Consider the following 17,265-nt stretch of genomic DNA (forward strand, 5'->3'; position numbering starts at 1 on the left):
AAGGGGAGGAGTTCAGCCAGTACTTTCAGGCCTGGGTCCAGGAGGAGTGAGAGGGGAAGCCAAAGTCAGGTGGAAAAGGGGGGTTGAGGGAGGAGTGGAAGGAAGGGAGAGGCAGGGAGTTGCGCTTGGAGGAGGCCTTGCTGTGACTCTTGCCCCAGCCGGGCTCTGCAGTCCTGTGTTGGGCAAAAGAGGGCCATTTCAGATGCTTTCAGGTGACTCTGCCTGTCTCCAGGTGCACATTTGAAGCAGGGTGGGGGGCAAGCCTTCTGCCCCCGGCAAGCCAAGTCCCCAGGGCCCCTGTGGCCACCTCGGACCTGCCGTGGCACCTTAGCGTCCAGGCCACTGTGGGCCAGCCCCCCTTCTGAGCCGTGCCAGGAGCGGCCCCCCCGCCCCTCCAGTACCTCGGTGGGTTTTTCAGAGTGTGAGCGGATGGTTGCCAAGGCAACCCAGGCTTAGGGGAGTCTCGCGTGACGTAACGTGCCGGCCGCTTTCTGGGCAGATGCGGCGGATGGCAGCTCTGCTGTGGCGGAGAAGTGGCAGCCAGCAGCAAGGAGGAGCCACTGCCGGCTCGCGGCAGCCTGCCCGCCTGCCTCTCCCCCTCTGCTCCCGCTCTCCCTCCGTCTGGTAATCCCTCCTCCCTCTCTCGCCCCACAGGGCTTCCTCAGCCGCAGGCTCAAAGGCTCCATCAAGCGCACAAAGAGCCAGCCCAAGCTGGACAGGAACAGCAGCTTCAGGCACATCCTCCCCGGCTTCAGGACCGTGGACAATGAGAGGTAAGCGGCCGGCCCGGGGCTGAGGGGTGGAGGGGGCTCTGCTGCCAGCCGGGGGTCTGCAGAACGAAGGGCCCTGTCTCCTGGAGGAGGAGGAGGAGAGGAGGCTCGTCTGATGACACCTCTGGGTGCTTGGAATCGTATTCTGTGGGCTGCTTGCAGAGGCTGAGAGCTTGGTGCCAGTCCCTTTGGAGGAGGGCAGGCACAAGGAAGCCCTCCACCTGGACCAGTGGCCAGCTGGGCAGGCGCAGCCCCTGAAATGTAGCAGTGAGCTGCATTGCCCCTCGGTGGACGCTTGTCTGGAACGGTGCCGGTTATCGGAAGGGATGTGCTGGTCTCTTGCCACCGCTGTGTCTTGGGTCAGGGGTCATCAGACTGCGTCTTCCCCACCACCTTTGCTGTGCCAATACTGGAGGTTTCTCCAGGCAGGAGAAGGGCGTGTGTTGTGGCGAGATCGGAGAGCGGCATCTCCTATGTCCCCTGCCAAGATGCCGGTTGGAAAAAAAAGGGGGCTGATGTCGGTTGTGGTTTCCTTGTCTTCGAGCTCCTTGGGGAGAGAAAGTGCTTCACATTCTGGCTGTCTGGGTGGCTGCCACACCCACCCAAAGCCAAAGTGGCTGCTGTACTAGGGGAGACAAGAGGGGCGGGTTGAGATCCAGGACCCCGCGCTTTTGAGCATGACCCAATTTTGCAGGCTCCGGGCATGCAAAAAAAGGCTGACTAGCATGCCCAAAAAGAGACCGTACTGGCTCGGGTGCCAGTGTTTGTGGAGATGCACACAATAGCACTGTGTACCTTGTCAACATAACTCACTCCTGATCCTCGAGATCTCTGCATGCCAAACAGGGATGTATAATTAACCGGAGTGCATTGAAGCGCCACAGCCAACGAACACGAGCTGGGCATTGTTCTGGAGCCTCTCTCCAGGGGTCTTGCCGGGTGCCGTTTCTCACACTGTGCCTGTTGGGCGGTGGGGGGCTGCCTTCCTGGATGTGCGGTGCGGCTGTTGATGTGGGCACCTCAGAAGCAGCACCTGCCCGCCTAGGCTTAGCCCCCAGGGGTGGTTCGCCTCTGGCAATCCAGACGTGAAAAGGGCAGTGTCTCCAAGTTGGCACCTGAGCCGGCAAAAGAGATGGGAGGCAGCAGATTGCAAGTGGGGGGGGGCAGCCTTCTGCACGGCTGCAGGAGTGAAGGGCGATGGCAGCCAACGGATGCTGGTGCGGCAGACGGGGTGTGTGTGTGTGTTGAAAGCGAGATCCTTGCATGGACACCAGAGGGCTGGTGCGCAGCTGGAAACAAGGGGCACACAGCCCTTCCCTGGTAAACCACCTGAGATTTTGGAGCAATTCAGTTTGCATTGATCCATCCCCCCTAATAAACCACCCAGGTGCTGGGGGGGGGGCACAAGCTTCAACCAGCCTCTGCCTTCATCCTCTTCACCTGGGAATTGGGTAGGACCCCATGGCTCAGAGTTCCCAGCAAGCTGAGGGCCTGCCACATCTCTCCCCCCTTTTATTGTCTTGCAAAGAATTCATCTCTCCTAGTCACTGTCCATCTTCTGCTGCATCCTGTCTTTTCAAAGCCTTCCATCCCCCTCCTGGCTGGCCTACAAGCAGCCCCTTCCCCATGCAACCTGGGAGGGAGGTTTTTTTGCCTGCGCAAATCCTGCCTCCCTCCCTTGGCCACGCCTGCCTCAAACCCTTTTCTCCCTCCCAGCACTGTGCTTAAACCCTTCCCCCCCCCCCCACCAGAACTGCCTACAAGAGATCCTGTCTTCAGGGCTGACATGATTCTCACACGGCTCTCTGGTGGTGCCTTGGGCCTCACAGCTCACCTTCTTGAAACGTGCCTGCAGACTCCATCTTGCTGGGTGGCTGTAGGTGGTTCCCCCCCCCCTGCACAATCCCCTCCAAGATCTGGGGCGGCTGCTTGGCCGTGAACAGAGCACTGAGTTTTGAGAGCAGGGAGCAGGCATGTGTGTGCCTTGAGGTGGGGAGATGTGACTGTCAGGGCTGGTTTTGCATCACGGCCACGGCCGAAAACCCCGGGTTCTTTGACTGTCTCCTCCCATGTAAGTGAAGCAGTGTGGCTCAGTGGGTGGAGCATCTGCTTTTCACATGGAAGATGCTGGTTTGAATCCCAGGCCTTGTCTGCTTCAGCTGTTCCCGCAAACCCACCCAAAATCTAAGGTGTGCGTTCTGCCCCATCCTCTCAGGAGGCGGGACAAGCAAGTGTACGACACAGGGTGCTTTTGGTGGTGGCGCCTATGGAAGTCACTCTCTGGGGAGATCCATTGAGCCTCCCCCCCATTTGGAGACAGGCTCTGCAAATGTGTCTTCTTTCCTCTTGCGTCGTCTGTTGAACAGCCTGCTGCTCTGAGCTAATTTTAGCCAAGCATTGTGTTTGTTTTGTTGCTTTTTAAATATTGCCTGTTGTTTTTTTTATGGCGGTTCTGAGATTTTGCTCTTCCCCTCTGACAGATTTGGTGTTGCTGTTTTGCCGGATGGCTGTGTTCATAAGCGGTTTGCGGTGTGTGTGTTTATACGGTAAAACGTGGGATAATGAATAGTCAGGATATACAAATTAACCGAGTGTGTTTCTTTGATGCGTGTGTGCAGCCTGCTTTGGAGTCTGAACGCCAGGGCTTGCATACTAAGTCGATCCCACACAGTCCATTGAGTTTCAGTCTGCAGTGCCAGGTGGAAGGGCGAAGAGGGAGGGATATGTGGCATTTTCCCAGCACCTGAGAGCTTTGCACAACTCTCCCCACCTCATCCTGCCCGGGCTGCTCTTTAATCTGACCGGCGACGCCTGCAACATATTTTGAAACTTAACTTGGCACGTTAAGGACTAGAATCCTAAGTTTTTAAAGCAACACACGCATGCACACACTGGAGATTCTCAGGATGGCGAGTCTGGGTCCGGCACGCCAACCCACAGTGCGCTGTCTCCTGGCTTTGATCGTTTTGAGAGACTTGCGTGGATGTAATGCTTGGGTGCCGGGGCAGCGCAGGGCTGTTTGAGCAAGTGCTTCAGGTGTGTAGCCTTGGTGTAGTCCTGGCAACAACTTCGTAAGAGGAGTAAATATTATTATTCCCTTATTTGGGGCTGGCCCCAGACTGCCTCATGCCAAATACAGCCCCCTCTTACCCAAGGAACTGCCAGCCTCTTCTTTCCCCATCCTCCAGAGTTTGAGTTCAGCCCCCTTCTCCCCTCCCCATTCCCCACCAGCCTTTCCAGTCCAGGAAGGAGAAGCATTAGAGGCAAAGAGGCGGACGTAGGTGTTCTTGCACACTCAGAGCCCTGCATTTGGGGCAAAGGGGGAGGTCTGTTCCCTGCCTGATGGTTGCTGTTGCGCTGTCTCTGTATGTGGTGGTCTGCAAATGCAAGAGGGCCAAGCGCATGTTCCGAGGGACTCACAACTCAGCATTCAGCCCAGGGAGGCCACAGAAGGGGAGGGGAATAAGCCTCGTCGTGCTAGAGATACTGAATGAAAAGACAAACTGGAGGGGGCTTTAAAGACATTTGGGGGCCAATCAGATTCGTAGAGGAGCTGGGGGGCCCTGAAGCTTGGCCTCTTCCCACTTGCATCCGTGTGCCCCTCCTCAGACCCCTGTAGTGGGAGGAGCCCTGGTTCTGGAAGGGAGAGACCCTCCCTTCCTGTCAATCCATTGGCTGGACAAGTGGCTCATTAGGAGGGGGGAGGGCTGCCGCCGGAGCAGCTGGTTGCTAACAGGCACCCAGGCACATTGATTGATCACCGTGGCTGGCGAAAACTTCTTATCACACTGTGCTGCCTGTTCGTCTCTGCTCCCAGCCACTCCGGAATCGGCTGCAAATCACGGCCCCTTAGAAGAAGCACCGGGGCCTTAATGGGGAGGACATCTCTTTTGTGAGATGCAGGACCGCGGCAGCTTGGACAGCTTGGAGCATCCGAGCTTGGAGCAGGCTCAGAGACCACAGGGAGGGTGGCCTGTTGGGGATGGGGGGGGGATTAATTAACAATGCCAACAGATTGCGTTAAGCTGACCTTTGACTGAACCTGCCATATGCCCTCAAGAAGGAGCGCAAGGTTGTCTGTGGATGGAATGTGCCTATCCGTGAATGCGTGCGTGTCGCGTGTGTGGCACATTCTCTCCCACTGTCCCCTAGTTTCAGTACTACTGGGAAACTGGACTTTGTCCGATGTGTACTGGGCACATTTCTGGTGGCTTCTATTTCCCTGCCTTTCCTCTGCGGCCTCTCTTACTTGTCAATTTCTAGACTGTAAGCTGCTTGAGGGCAGAGATTTGCCTCTCTTAAACTCTGAAAAGCAGCATGTATGTGCCTGGCTGGCGCTGTAGGAATAATTACTCACAAGCTGCATCTCTGGAGGTTCAAAGGATGGATCGGGCCCTGTTCCATTTCAGGCATGTCCCCACCCCTTCCAAAACCAAAGGGGCAGTTCATGCTTTATGTGCAGTTGTGCTTCTATTGCCCAAATAATTGCCACGTACTGGAAAGCAACACCTCTACGAGGTCCCCACCGCCCCACAAGGCACGGCAAGGTGATCATTCGCATGCTCGTGTTCACATCCTCAGCTAGAGCGCTGACCTCTCCGGTGACCCGTGTTGGAAATTCCTTGTTCACGAGTTGCCCTCAAGCTTCCTGCCCTGCACAGTGGGCTCCCATGTCCACCTTTCATCTCTGCCCACCCCCCTTTTTGGTGCCTTTTCCCACTGGCTTCTCCGCCCTTCGCCAAATGTAACTAATCTCCTCTTCCCAAGGAATATACCTGGATGGTTTAATTTACAGTATCGATCTCTTCTGCAGAGGCCTCCTGGTCTGAGCCTGCCCAGATCTAATTTGGAAAGAAGGGATGCTTAATTATTCCAAAGCTGGTGGCTCTTTGCATTCCTGTCTCCCCCCCCCCCCTTCTTGATTTCTCACAGATAAAGTTCTAGGCGCGACAAATGTCTGCGCGCTCAGCCGATGGTTAAATGGATCTTGGAAAGAATATCACAGTGAATTAATTACCAGCAGCAAAAAACCTTGCAGGTTTCTTTAATCCCCGAGGCCTCTCACCTTTCCCCTCCTCTATCACGCTGCTGTTTCTCATACCCAGAGCGGAAGAGCAGTGCTCAGCTGGAGAGCAGGGCGATGTCTGTTTCCTCCCCTCCTTCGCCATCTGAAAGGACCGAGATACCACAGAAGCATTTTGTGACACGCATTTATCAGTGCCAGGCAAGCATTGATTCTGACATGAGGCTGCCTTGGAATTTCCGGGAGGCTCCCTTAAAATCTCCAGATTCGCTAGCTGAATTTGCTTTCTCCTGGAAGTCAATACTGATTTCAGGGAGCCTCTGATTTCAGCTGGTGATGGCTGAGTGGAACCTCCAGGCTCCCTGAATGCCAGTTGCAAGGGAGTAATGGTGAGGGAGCAGGTTTGCTGTAATCACTTGTTGGGGGAGGTATACCGAAAGCAGCGGGATGGACCAGGTAAACCTTGGGCCTGACCCAGCTGGTCTGGTCTTATAGCCTGATATCCTAAGCACTTGTTGAGCTGATTCAAGGTCCAGCCTTGGTGACTCTCAGTGTTGGTGCCCATGTGTGAATGAGCCAACCAGAATGAATGACTACAAAAGCTCGACCTCAATGATGCTTCAGAACCAGCGGACATAAGAGTGTAATGAGATGCCTCTACTGGAGTAGACTGAAGGTTTCCAAGAGGAGAGTGCGAACATGTGATGCAGAGCCAAGGACACCCAAAGGTAGCTTCCTTTCCCATCACACACCTGCCTGGGTTTCACCTTGTTGTGGCACTTGCAGAATGCGCTGTTTTAATGGCGCTCGTTGGCGCGAGGCTCCCGAACCAGAGAGTTAATTACTGGCCTCTAATTAATGGCTGCCGTAAAAGGTGATCGCTGAACAAGGTGAAGAAAGAGGGCAGCTGAGTGTGAGAAAATGTCTGGAATCGGCAGCCATCACTATATTTTGAGGATTCCGATAAAGATTATTGGGTAGCCCGTTGGCTGCAGTAAGAAACAATCCATTAGTGGCCCAGCTTTTGGCCAATTAATCAATTACTTGCAAATCTCTTGCAAGACCTCATTGGAAATCTTCTCTCTCCCCCTTTTCCCGGAGAACTTTAAAGACAGGAAAGTAGAAAACATCTGCAGCGCTAAGGTCCTTGTTGGCAACCTTCAGTCTCAAAAGACTATGGTGTCATGCTCTGAAAGGTGGTTCTGGAACAGCATCTAGTGTGACTGAAAAGGCCAATCCGGGAGTGACAATCCCTTCCACACTGGGAGCAATTGCAGTCTGTCCCTGGTCTGTCTCCCTGGCTATGGGCCTTCCTTCTTTGCCTCTTAGCCTCAGACTGTTGGCCAAGTGTCTCTTCCAACTGGGAAAGGCCATGCTGCACAGCCTGCCTCCAAGCGGGCCGCTCAGAGGCCAGGGTTTCCCACCTGTTGAGGTCCACTCCTAAGGCCTTCAGATCCCTCTTGCAGATGTCCTTGTATCGCAGCTGTGGTCTACCTGTAGGGCGCTTTCCTTGCATGAGTTCTCCATAGAGGAGATCCTTTGGGATCCGGCCATCATCCATTCTCATGACATGACCGAGCCAACGCAGGCGTCTCTGTTTTAGCAGTGCATACATGCTAGGGATTCCAGCACGTTCCAGGACTGTGTTGTTTAGAACTTTGCCCTGCCAGGTGACAGGGGTTTGTGGGTATCAGGAAATTGGATTGAAGCGCTAAGGTCCAGCAGTTTGGGAAGTGGGTGTGCCTTCCCGCAAATAACCCTGGGAACCGTAGTTCCTTGGGACTGGAGGTTACACGCCATGATGGATTTACACAACCTCCTGGATTTAGATGTAGAAGGCCAGGTGCAGAGGGAAGTGGCAACAAGATGCAGGTCTCTTGTGCTCTTGCGTACTCCCTGTTTTACTTGCCATAATCCTCAGCCACCAACATGTCTTGACGGGTACAGTCGGTCAATGTCGGCGCGAGGATGAAGGGAACTGTTAGCTGTCATGAGTCATGTAGTCCTGCGGTCAAGTGCGCCTAATTCTGCTTGAGTCCAGTCCATCATTCCTGCACTGTATCAAATCACTGGGATGGCCCAGGTGTTTATGGCTGCAATTGTGTTCCCACCGTTTAGTTTCGACTGTTAGTATTTTCCACACTGGTTTTTGTATACAGTATTTGGCCCAGATTTTCTTTTCCACTTTCGCATGCTGGATTCAGCTTGTAACATTCCCAGGTGCTCGTAGCTTTCCTCCTTATCCAGGCCTTTTATTATCTTTCCATCCTCAGTTTGTATTCCTTCGGAGTCAGCAGTTTCCTCTCTTTTTACTGACAGCATCGCACATTTGTCAATTCCAAAGTCCACTGCGATGTCTTGGCTGAATATTCGGGCTCTATGTAGCAGTGACTCGATTTCCCCTTCTGTTTTTCCATATAATTTCCAATCACCCGTATGCAGAGGGCCCAGGAACCCCTGCACTGTGCTCTGAATTCTGCAGATAATTGAATCCAGATGTTTTGTGCAACTTGCATCACCTGGAGGCCACACCTGGCCCTCTGGAGGAGCATGCAGTTCCTGGCCTCCTCGGAAGGCCTCCCAGGCACAACTGCAAGGCAGTTGTGGTCACATCCAGGAGATCCCCACAGGCCCTCCAGCCACGGGCTTGTGCTCTGCAGATATTCAGTTCTGGAGATGCTCCCGCTGTACAGCAAGTGCAAAATGCTTGCACTTCAGCTCTTTTTGATGTTTCACACCTGCAGTTGTTTTGTTTTGTTGTTGCAGTTGTTAATATTAGTGGTATCATAGCAACGATAAACAGGAGAGGTGGAAGGAAGTCTCTCTAAAATATTCCACACCTGATGCCTCCAGGACCAAACCCCGCTCCAGTCACTCTCAGTGCCGCCTTCCATTTTTTCCACTGCCACTAATAAAACATTTCAGACATTGCTACTAATTTTGAATATATCCAAGGTGGTTTTGTTTTTTTTAAATCCATGCGTGTGGCAAAAAGTCCAAAGCCTTCTTATAATTGAGGCAGGCAGCAGGCAAGTTCCTTTTCCTGTGCTTGAAATGGCTCAGAATAGTGTGCCCTTATTATCCACAGATGCCAAGCCCTCACCTCTGAGTAGGCGGGGAGGCAGGTGACCTCTAGGTAGGTTTTTGTGGTACTGTGACCCTGCCCCCAAGCAGTGGATTTTGGTGTCCGTGGGGGGTCATGGAACCGATCCCCTGCAGACACCAAGGGCCCACTGGATCATTTTATCCATCAGCACTTGATCCTTAGGCAGCAGGTTGGTAGGTAACTGCAGCAACTGTTACCCTGCACATGCCTGATCTCAGATCTGATCTCAGAAGCTAAGCAGGGTCAGGCCTGGTTAGTACTTGGATGGGAGACCACCTGGGAATACCGGGTGCTGTAGGCTTATACCATAGTCTTTCGAGACTGAAGGTTGCCAACCAGGTTGGTAGGTGTGCCTGCCTACCTTCTCTGTCCGCTATGGTAGCACAAGTCCCTACCCCACCCCACTGGCTGGGGCAGAGGCTGGCACAGCTTGTGGCTGATTAAGCCAAGCGGATCCCTGGGAAAGTTCTCTCTTTCTGTGCTTAGGCTGCCAAGGCCCACTTGACACTGCTTGTCCCCCGGGCCGTATTCAGAGCAGATGAGCGAGTGGCTTGTGGCCTGGCCCCTTTTTTCGAGTTCCGCTTTCAGACTTTTCCAAGGCGTGGAAGCAACGGCTTCCGAGTAGCTTGACGGGAACACAGATTGTCCCCATTGTCAGTTCAGCTCTGGAGGCTGCTTGTAACAAGGCCCCCCTCTGGCACGACAGATGCCCTCCGCCAGCCTGGCCGGATGTGCCAAGGAGGGGCTGGGCTGGGCCAGCGAGCCGGAGAAGGGGTTGCCCGCATTGGCATGCACGAGCATGTCTGAGGCACATTTGTGGGAACAGAAGGGGGGCGTCGACAGGGAGCCCTCAAGGAGCTGTTTCGCCAGCGTGTGTTTAGCTGCTAAGCGTTATTGCCTAGAATGGTGGGTTTCAAAACAGGCTCACAATGGAAAAAAGGACTTTATTGCCACATGTCTCCAATGGCTTCACCATGTCTGCTTGCAAAAGGGAGCCCGTTTCTCTCTCCCTTCTTGCTTTCTTCCTCTCTCAACGGGTGGACAAAGGAGAAGCTCAGGTCATTTTGCGGCCACTGCAAATCTCTCCCTTACCGCCACACTCCGTTCCAGTCCCCCATTTTTCAAAGGGGTTGGCAGCCTTGTGGCATCACGGGGTACAGCTTCACACATCTCAGGGTTTGGGGATGCGTCCAGCCTGGCAACCCTGATGGGGTCTGAACCAGCAGGAAAGAGATCTCAGGGTCATGGTGGAGAGCGCAATGAAGACACTGACTCAGTGTCAGCAGCTGTGAAGGCGGCCAGTTCCATGTGCAGAATGATTAGGGAAGCAAACAAAAACAAACAAAACAAAACTGTTAGTCTTTTAATACCCCTAATGCAAACCTAGAAGTGGAGGAAGAGCTTCTTGGGGGGTGTCAGTGAGTGCTGTGGAACTCCCAGCCACAGGAGAGTCACATTCCTGATTACAGCAAGTCTTGGCCTTGTCTGGCTGTTGAACTGGTGGGTCTTGGGACAGATCTGTGTGAAGCAAATAAGTGGGATATATTTATATTTTTCTTTAAAGTAAAAAAATAAGCCAGCAACAAGAGAGGGGCTGAGAAACTCTGTGTCCTTTGCTGGGTGTTCTTTTTTGTCCTGATTTCTCAGCAGCCCCAAGACAGCCAAGCTCTGCCCAGCCTTCCTCCCCCCCCCGCAAGCCACAATGGGCAAGAGTGGCTGACACGTCGCCTTGACTTGAGGGCATCCAACGAGAAAGATCAAGCCTATCCTGCCTGGCCATATGTGTCTGCGCTGAGATAATTGGCTCCATGCGTCTTGCAATTAGCAGGCAAAATAGATGTCCGCCCGTTCCTGACCTTTCTCTGCAGAAACGAGGCCTGCGTTTGGAATGTCCTGCTTAATTACAAAAGCGAAGCGTCTGCGCTACAGATGCGGAAGGTGCCCCCCCCCATCTTGTTGGCCGTAATTTGACAAGACACGGTGGTACAGGGCGGCGGGGGGGGAGAGATTCCTCCAACCGAGGGCATGGAATTAGTGGAGCATGTTGATGCTTATTTTCTGTGCACCGGCGGAAAAAGAAGGGGGGCTTTAATTTTGCACTCTTCCTCTCCCGGCCATTTGTCATCCCAAACTTGCCTGTTATTCTTTGGGCTGGCGGTGGCTGCCCTGGGAAGGTTTTGCCGTCTCCTGACCAGCATTGCTGTGAGTTGCTGGTTCTAGAAGGAGGCTGCCTCAAAATGCAGGTACCTTGTCTTGTCTGCTCTCCAAGGCATCTGGTGGACCGCGGTGAGATGCAGGAAGCTGGTCTAGTTGGGCCTGTGGCCTGATCCAGCGGGGCTCTTCTGAGGTTTTTCTGAGAGTGCTGCTGCTGCTGCAAGGCATATTTATAAATATGGGACATGAAGAAAAGGGGCCAGGTTGTCAGATCTCAGTCAGGAAAGACCAGATCAAGGCCAACCAAATGCAAACTGAGATTTCTGGGTCGTTGTGTGTTGGAAGCAGCCATGAACTCGGGGGCTGCCACTCCTCCTCCTTCCATGTTGTTCCCTCCCCTGACACACCTCCAGTTCCCCCATACAGCTGAGTGGCAGTGCCCCCCATCCCACGCAGCACCTGAGAAGCAACACACCTGTCCCTTCCTAAGCCTTGTGGGGTGGGGTGGTGGGGAGCACTCTGCGTGGCTCTCCAGTGTCTGGTATGAGGAATTCGCCCCTTCTCCTCCTGCCCTGGCTGCAAAGGGGCTCGTTCCACTGTCAGTTAACAGTTCCAGCAACCGGCATGGGCAAGATGCAACAGGCTGGTCCTGAGTGTAGATGCAGCACCCCCCTGCCTCCTGCCAGGGCCCTCTTGGCCCTTTTTGCCAGGGGCTCTGTGCCTTGTCTCTCCCAGCCCAGAGCCTTTCCCTTCCTTGGGCCCTCTCTGGGGGTCTCCCACAGTCCCCTTTCTCCTGAGCCATTCCTCTCGCCACGTCCACACCTCCCTCCAGGCCCTCAGTCCTTATCCACTGCTTCGGACAAGACCCCTCTCATCCCTGGCCCAACGGCCTTTCCTTCACTCACTCCCTGCCCTTGGCCAGCTCCTCTGGTTCTTTTACCTGCTAAACTGCTTCCTTTCAGTGCTTCTGGAGGCATTTCACCTTCACAGGAGTCAGACACCTTCACAGGACCCCGGGTGTGTGAGTGGGCCTCTCCCTGTGGTTTGCACTCCACTGGATTCACAGGGAATCCCCACTCCGTTCCCAAGCAAGGAGATAAACCTGTCATCAACACAGAATGAGAGAGCACAGGGTTGCACCCTCCCCCAGAGGGTGAGTTATAAAATAGCAGGAGATAGTGATGGGTTGGGGGGGGACCTGGTTGAACACGAGGACCGCTTTCTGCACGAGTGCCTCCGAAAGGAGAGGCTGCGACCACACCAGGCCGAGCGAGGGGGGCGCAGGTGTGCTGAGTGCTGGAGCGTTCTTGTCAATAATGGATGACAACAAGGGCCCATTTGGTGCTTCGCAGCTGACCAGTCGCCTCCTGGGCTGGAAGAGTCGGAGCACACGGGGAGGCTGGAAATCCAGCCGTGGTGAGAGATGAATATGCTGGTGGACAGGCTGTGCAAGTGCCGGGGGGGGGGGCATGAGACTGTCTGGAGGAGTAACAGACTCCTCCCATCATCAACACTTGGGAGGGGTCTTGCTTGGGTCTTCCTTGCCCACACACCTGCTCTAGGCTGGTTTGGAAAGGGCCCCCCCCCCCCGAATCTCCTGGACCAGGCATGGCACTGGGGAAGGGCATGGAGCATCTGGCTGGGATCCCCTGCAATGCAGACCGGGCTTCATGTCCATACTATTTTTTCCCTTCTTCCTCTGGCTGACTTCTCCAGGGCTTGGCTGCCTCTCTCTTCCCCCCGCATCTGCCCCCATTTCTCTCTCTGTTCCACATCAAAAAAAAAATCGGCAGTTTCAGCTTTTATCTTAAGTGCTGGGGAGATTGGCCCTTCCGCCTTCCAAATGTTCCAGACGTGGAGGGCCCCCCCCTCCCCGTGGGATAGGGACTTGCACAACCACCACATAATGGTGATCCCGGAACCTGTTACACTCTGCTTGGGAACACCACAGGAGCCACCTTCCTTGGCGGGGGGGGGGGCCCACCTGGGGCTGTAGTGTCCTTAAAGCACACCCCCCCCCTCAGTCTGGAAGCTGGGACAATAGAGCTCTGGTGCCTGCCTTTGTCTCTCTGTTCCCCAAGGACTCCTCCTGTTTCAGCTGAAGAAGCATCCGAAGGGGGGGGGCAGAAAAAGGATCTCCTGGCAAGGGCTACCATTGGCCAGATCTTTCTTTGGGGAACTGCTGGGGTAAAGGAAAGTGTCAGGCATTGTGCAGGAGGGGCCATATCCCCCCCCCCCCACATAACCATCATGACTTGTACCTTACTGGTAGACCTCTTCCTCTTCCTCCATGGATTTGTCTAATCTGCCTTTTAAAAGCCAAACTAGCCTTTAAATTAGCTGTACCTTGTGGCAATGAGTTCCATCTGGCACTGTGGAGAAGCCAGGAATGTTGTGAGGAAGGAAATAAAATAATAAACTTGGGATGGGAGAGCTGGCTGAAAGAATTGTTTTTCCCTCCGGAGACGTTTCTTTTCACCAAGAGAGCTGGTAAGAAACGCCAGTGGAGGTTTTAGTTTCTCGATGAAAAGCAGCCGTTAACGCACAGGTCTGTGCCAGCTTGCGTGGAGACAGACGGCATTGTTTATCCTGTCTGCAAGAAGTGAGAGGCCGTGGGGGGCTTTCGGGAGGGAGGGAAGGGTGGTCGTGGAAGTCCGTCCACCAAGGCCACTAGAAGACAGAGAGCAATTAAATTTGCACAGCTGACTGAGCAGTCGTCCCACTTGGGGGCTTTGTCCCTGTCCCCATCCAGCAGGGTTGGCTGTTGGGCAATGACCTGAATTGGCAACATGTTTCACTCAAAGTTCCCCTGGAGGGACCAAGTCACCACTGAAGGAAAGACTCATTTCTGGAGGTTTCTGTGAGTGGCAGAGGGAGGCAGGATTTGTCCAAAGTATAGCAGGGCCCTGATTTCAGGCGCTGGGTGCCAGGTCAGGCTTGTCTGGAGGGTATCGCACATGGTGTGTTGTCACACTGTACAGGATCTAGCTCTTTTTTTTACTCTTAACTACATTCCTAGATTGTTGTTGGCAGGGATACGTGAGTAGGTTATGTGTGAGTTCATCAATCAAAAGTCAAGTTAGCCTAGGAGGGCAAAGGGAGGCTGGAAACCCCTTCTATGGTTCATGCAGGTTTCTTATGGCAGGAAGAACACAAGCCTTTGTGAGGAATCTGCTGCCTGAAGCCACCCAAATCATTGTGCCTAATTATACTGGAGAGTGGTGTTTGTTTGAACCCATTGTCTTAGCGGACCGGAAAAAGCAGCAACACTCCACCATCAGCCCTCCTCCAATTTTCTGAAGATTAAATTGCACGGCAAACTAATTACATTCCTTTTGAAATGCTGCCCCCTCACAAAGCATCTGTTTTTGTTTTTTTTTCCCCCAAGCAAAGTAAATTGATTTATAATCGGCCACCAATTCTTTATCATCTGTAATTTGTAGAACAGCCATCCAAAAATGGGTGTGTTGGAGAATTTGGTGTTTGGGAGGATGTTGGTGGTGGGGGGGCTGTGGAGGAAAATGTGGGGCAGAGGAGAGGGATGAAGCTGGGACATGAAGCCCTGGCCTCAGAGCAAGACAAAGATGACTAGAATTTTGCACAGGCTGATGGTTTGTTTGCTAAAACTGGATGCTTGTCGTTGTCCCCCCCCAAAAATATCCTAAATAAAGGGGGGGGGAGCCAAGTTTTCAGCAGCTTCTAAGCAGATTGAGCCTGACATGGACTGGCAAGGAAGGGGCTTCCTTTTTGATATGCAAACGCGGCACCTTGTCTTGCCATCATGCAACCAGCTTGGAATTTCCCCTTTGCTGGACAAAGGGATAGAAGTGAGCACTGGTGGTGCGGGAGGAGTGTTCGTGCCCCCTGCTGGTCTCTGTGCAGGCCCTCTGGTCCAGGAGAAGGCCGCGTCCTGGCTCAGTTCTGCGAGTCTGAATAGTGCCCACTGCTGCCTAGACAACCAGCCCTCCTTGCGGGTGTCCAGCCTCCTTGCTTGAATGTCCAAACACAAAGGCATCTCTGCTCCTCGCCGGGGAGGAAGCCCCGTCAAAAGCAGGCTGTTTGTTCGCACTTGTGCGTCTCCACATCCGGCAGGCGCCCGGCACCACATACTTGACAATTGCATAATTTACTCCCAGGAAAACTGGCAGCAGCCTCTGGAGTGGTGTTTTTTTTTAAGGATTATGTACATTCGTGGGGGGGGGGGCCTGTCTGCCCCTGGTTGTTTGTCATGATACCGCATTCAGACCTCCATGTTCAGAAACCAGCGCCAGGCACAGCGGCCAGGGACGACCACAGGGCAGCCAGCAGGACTGACTCTGTTTCCAGTGGAAAACATGTTATTGTTTTAAACATGTTATTGTTGTTATAAAACATCAGGGTCTCCTCTTAAACCTCCTGCTCTCTGAACTCAAAGGCCTCCAGGGATGTGTGAGCCTCTTCTCATGGGGGAGGGGCATTCTGTCCCCCTGACCATTTGGGCTGCTGTTTTTTCTGCAACTTTTCCAGCTCTCCGATATCCTTTGCACAGAGATTTGGAAAGAGCATTGGTGTGATCCGAGCACATGATTGTCTAGCAGTGGCTACTCAGCCCCCAGACCTTCTAGGTTCCTAAATAACATGTTTTCCAGTTGTTACTCTGGGTAGGGCCTGTTATCTCCTCCTTCCCTGGCTGTGCGCCTGCAGTTCTCCCAGGAAGTTCCCACACATGCCCATTGAGAGAGCCTCACACCCTGCCAAATTCAAAACCGATGACTCAGATACAGAGGAGAGAGTTTCTGCAGAGACAACTGCTCCAGCATGGCGCATTCCTAGATACTTTTTTAAATGCCCAGATAAATTAAACCTCTCTCACTAGCATCCTTTTCCACCTGCCCGCACCCTTCTCTGGTTACCAGCACAAGTAATGAACTCTTGATTGGTCTGAGGTTAGCAAATGCAGTACCACACAGTTGTGTTCGTTCACCCGGCTGCTCGACTGGGGTGCAATATCAGGTCCGGTTTTGCAATCTCCCTTCACACATGTTTCGCCGGATCTGGCCGCGAAGGCTGTTTCAATGCGTCTGAGGATAATTCCTCTCCGGCAGGTGTTGCGCCAGTGGGAGGTTTCACATGGGGAAGGAGAAATTAAAAAGTGAGATTGTAATTGTGAAGAAGAAAAAAGAAGTGAGGCAGGCAAGTGTGACTGAAGGAGGTTGGCACAGGCTGTTTTCCTTTGAAATGGTTAGGCTGGCTGAAGGCCCCCTTCCCAGCATCTCCCACGTGAGATGCAACACACCAGCCTTGGAAGCTAAAGTGTGGAGAAGATGGGACTGGTGGGCTAGGCTGCTGGAGGTGTTCCTCTGCTCCCTTTCCCTTCCTCCTTTCCAAATCCAGAGAGTGGAAGGAAGGAAGGGAGTGGAGGCCACTACCCATCACTGCTCAGGCACCTGAAATGGCCTCATGGATGGAGGCTCTGTCAGTGGAGATGTAAACACCAAGATTAACCACCTGCCACCTGGATTGCTGGAAGCCCCAGTCCAAGGGCTTCCTCCCTGCCAGCACTCTCCCATTGCATCACCATCTAATTTCAGCTAGTAAGCTCCTCCAGGCAGAGACTTATATTAAAAGTTACTCTACAAAGGCACTATGTATAAACCAGGGGTGCCCAAACCCCGGCCCTGGGGCCACATGCGGCCCTCGAGGCCTCTCAATGCGGCCCTCAGGGAGCCCCCAGTTTCCAATGAGCCTCTGGCCCTCCAGAGATTTGTTGAAGCCCACACTGGCCCGACGCAACTGCTCTCAGCGTGAGACCTCTTGCGTGAGCTGTGGGATGAGGGCTCCCTCCACTGCTTGCTGTTTCACATCCGTGATGCAGCAGCGGCAGCAAAGGAAAGGCCAGCCTTGCTTTCTGCAAGGTCTTTTATAGGCCTTGAGCTTTTGCAAGACCTTCATTCATTCATATAAGTTCATCTTTAATATATTCAATTATGTATACTTAGGTAAATGTATTCAAATTTTAAATGTAAATTAATTCTTTTTTTCCCCCGACACAGTGTCAGAGAGACAATGTTTCCCTCCTGCCAAAAACTTTGGACACCCCTGATGTAGACTGTTGCTATCACACCTTCTCATGCTCCAAGCTGGTGTCCTGGGACTAAGCACCAGTTTGGCAGTCTCAGAGAGCCCTGGGGAGAGAGGAAGAGAGGGGAGTCAGGTGGGTGGGCTAGCCTGAG

At 53.4% G+C, this 17,265-nt stretch overlaps 1 protein-coding gene and 1 pseudogene across 6 annotated transcripts in view; both read left to right on the forward strand.

The window, feature by feature from the left end:
- DAB2IP (DAB2 interacting protein) overlaps nucleotides 1-17,265 on the forward strand; it is a 95,273-nt gene that overhangs the window by 30,372 nt on the left and 47,636 nt on the right. For all 6 annotated transcript variants that reach the window (XM_066610538.1, XM_066610532.1, XM_066610533.1 and 3 more), the window contains exon 3: nucleotides 655-773. In XM_066610538.1, coding sequence (XP_066466635.1) covers nucleotides 655-773 — 119 coding nt within the window. The remainder of the gene's footprint in view (nucleotides 1-654; nucleotides 774-17,265) is intronic.
- Nucleotides 9,079-9,200, forward strand: LOC136635794 (5S ribosomal RNA; annotated as a pseudogene).

The sequence above is a fragment of the Tiliqua scincoides genome, chromosome 16 (assembly GCF_035046505.1).
Source record: "Tiliqua scincoides isolate rTilSci1 chromosome 16, rTilSci1.hap2, whole genome shotgun sequence".
NCBI lineage: Eukaryota > Metazoa > Chordata > Lepidosauria > Squamata > Scincidae > Tiliqua > Tiliqua scincoides.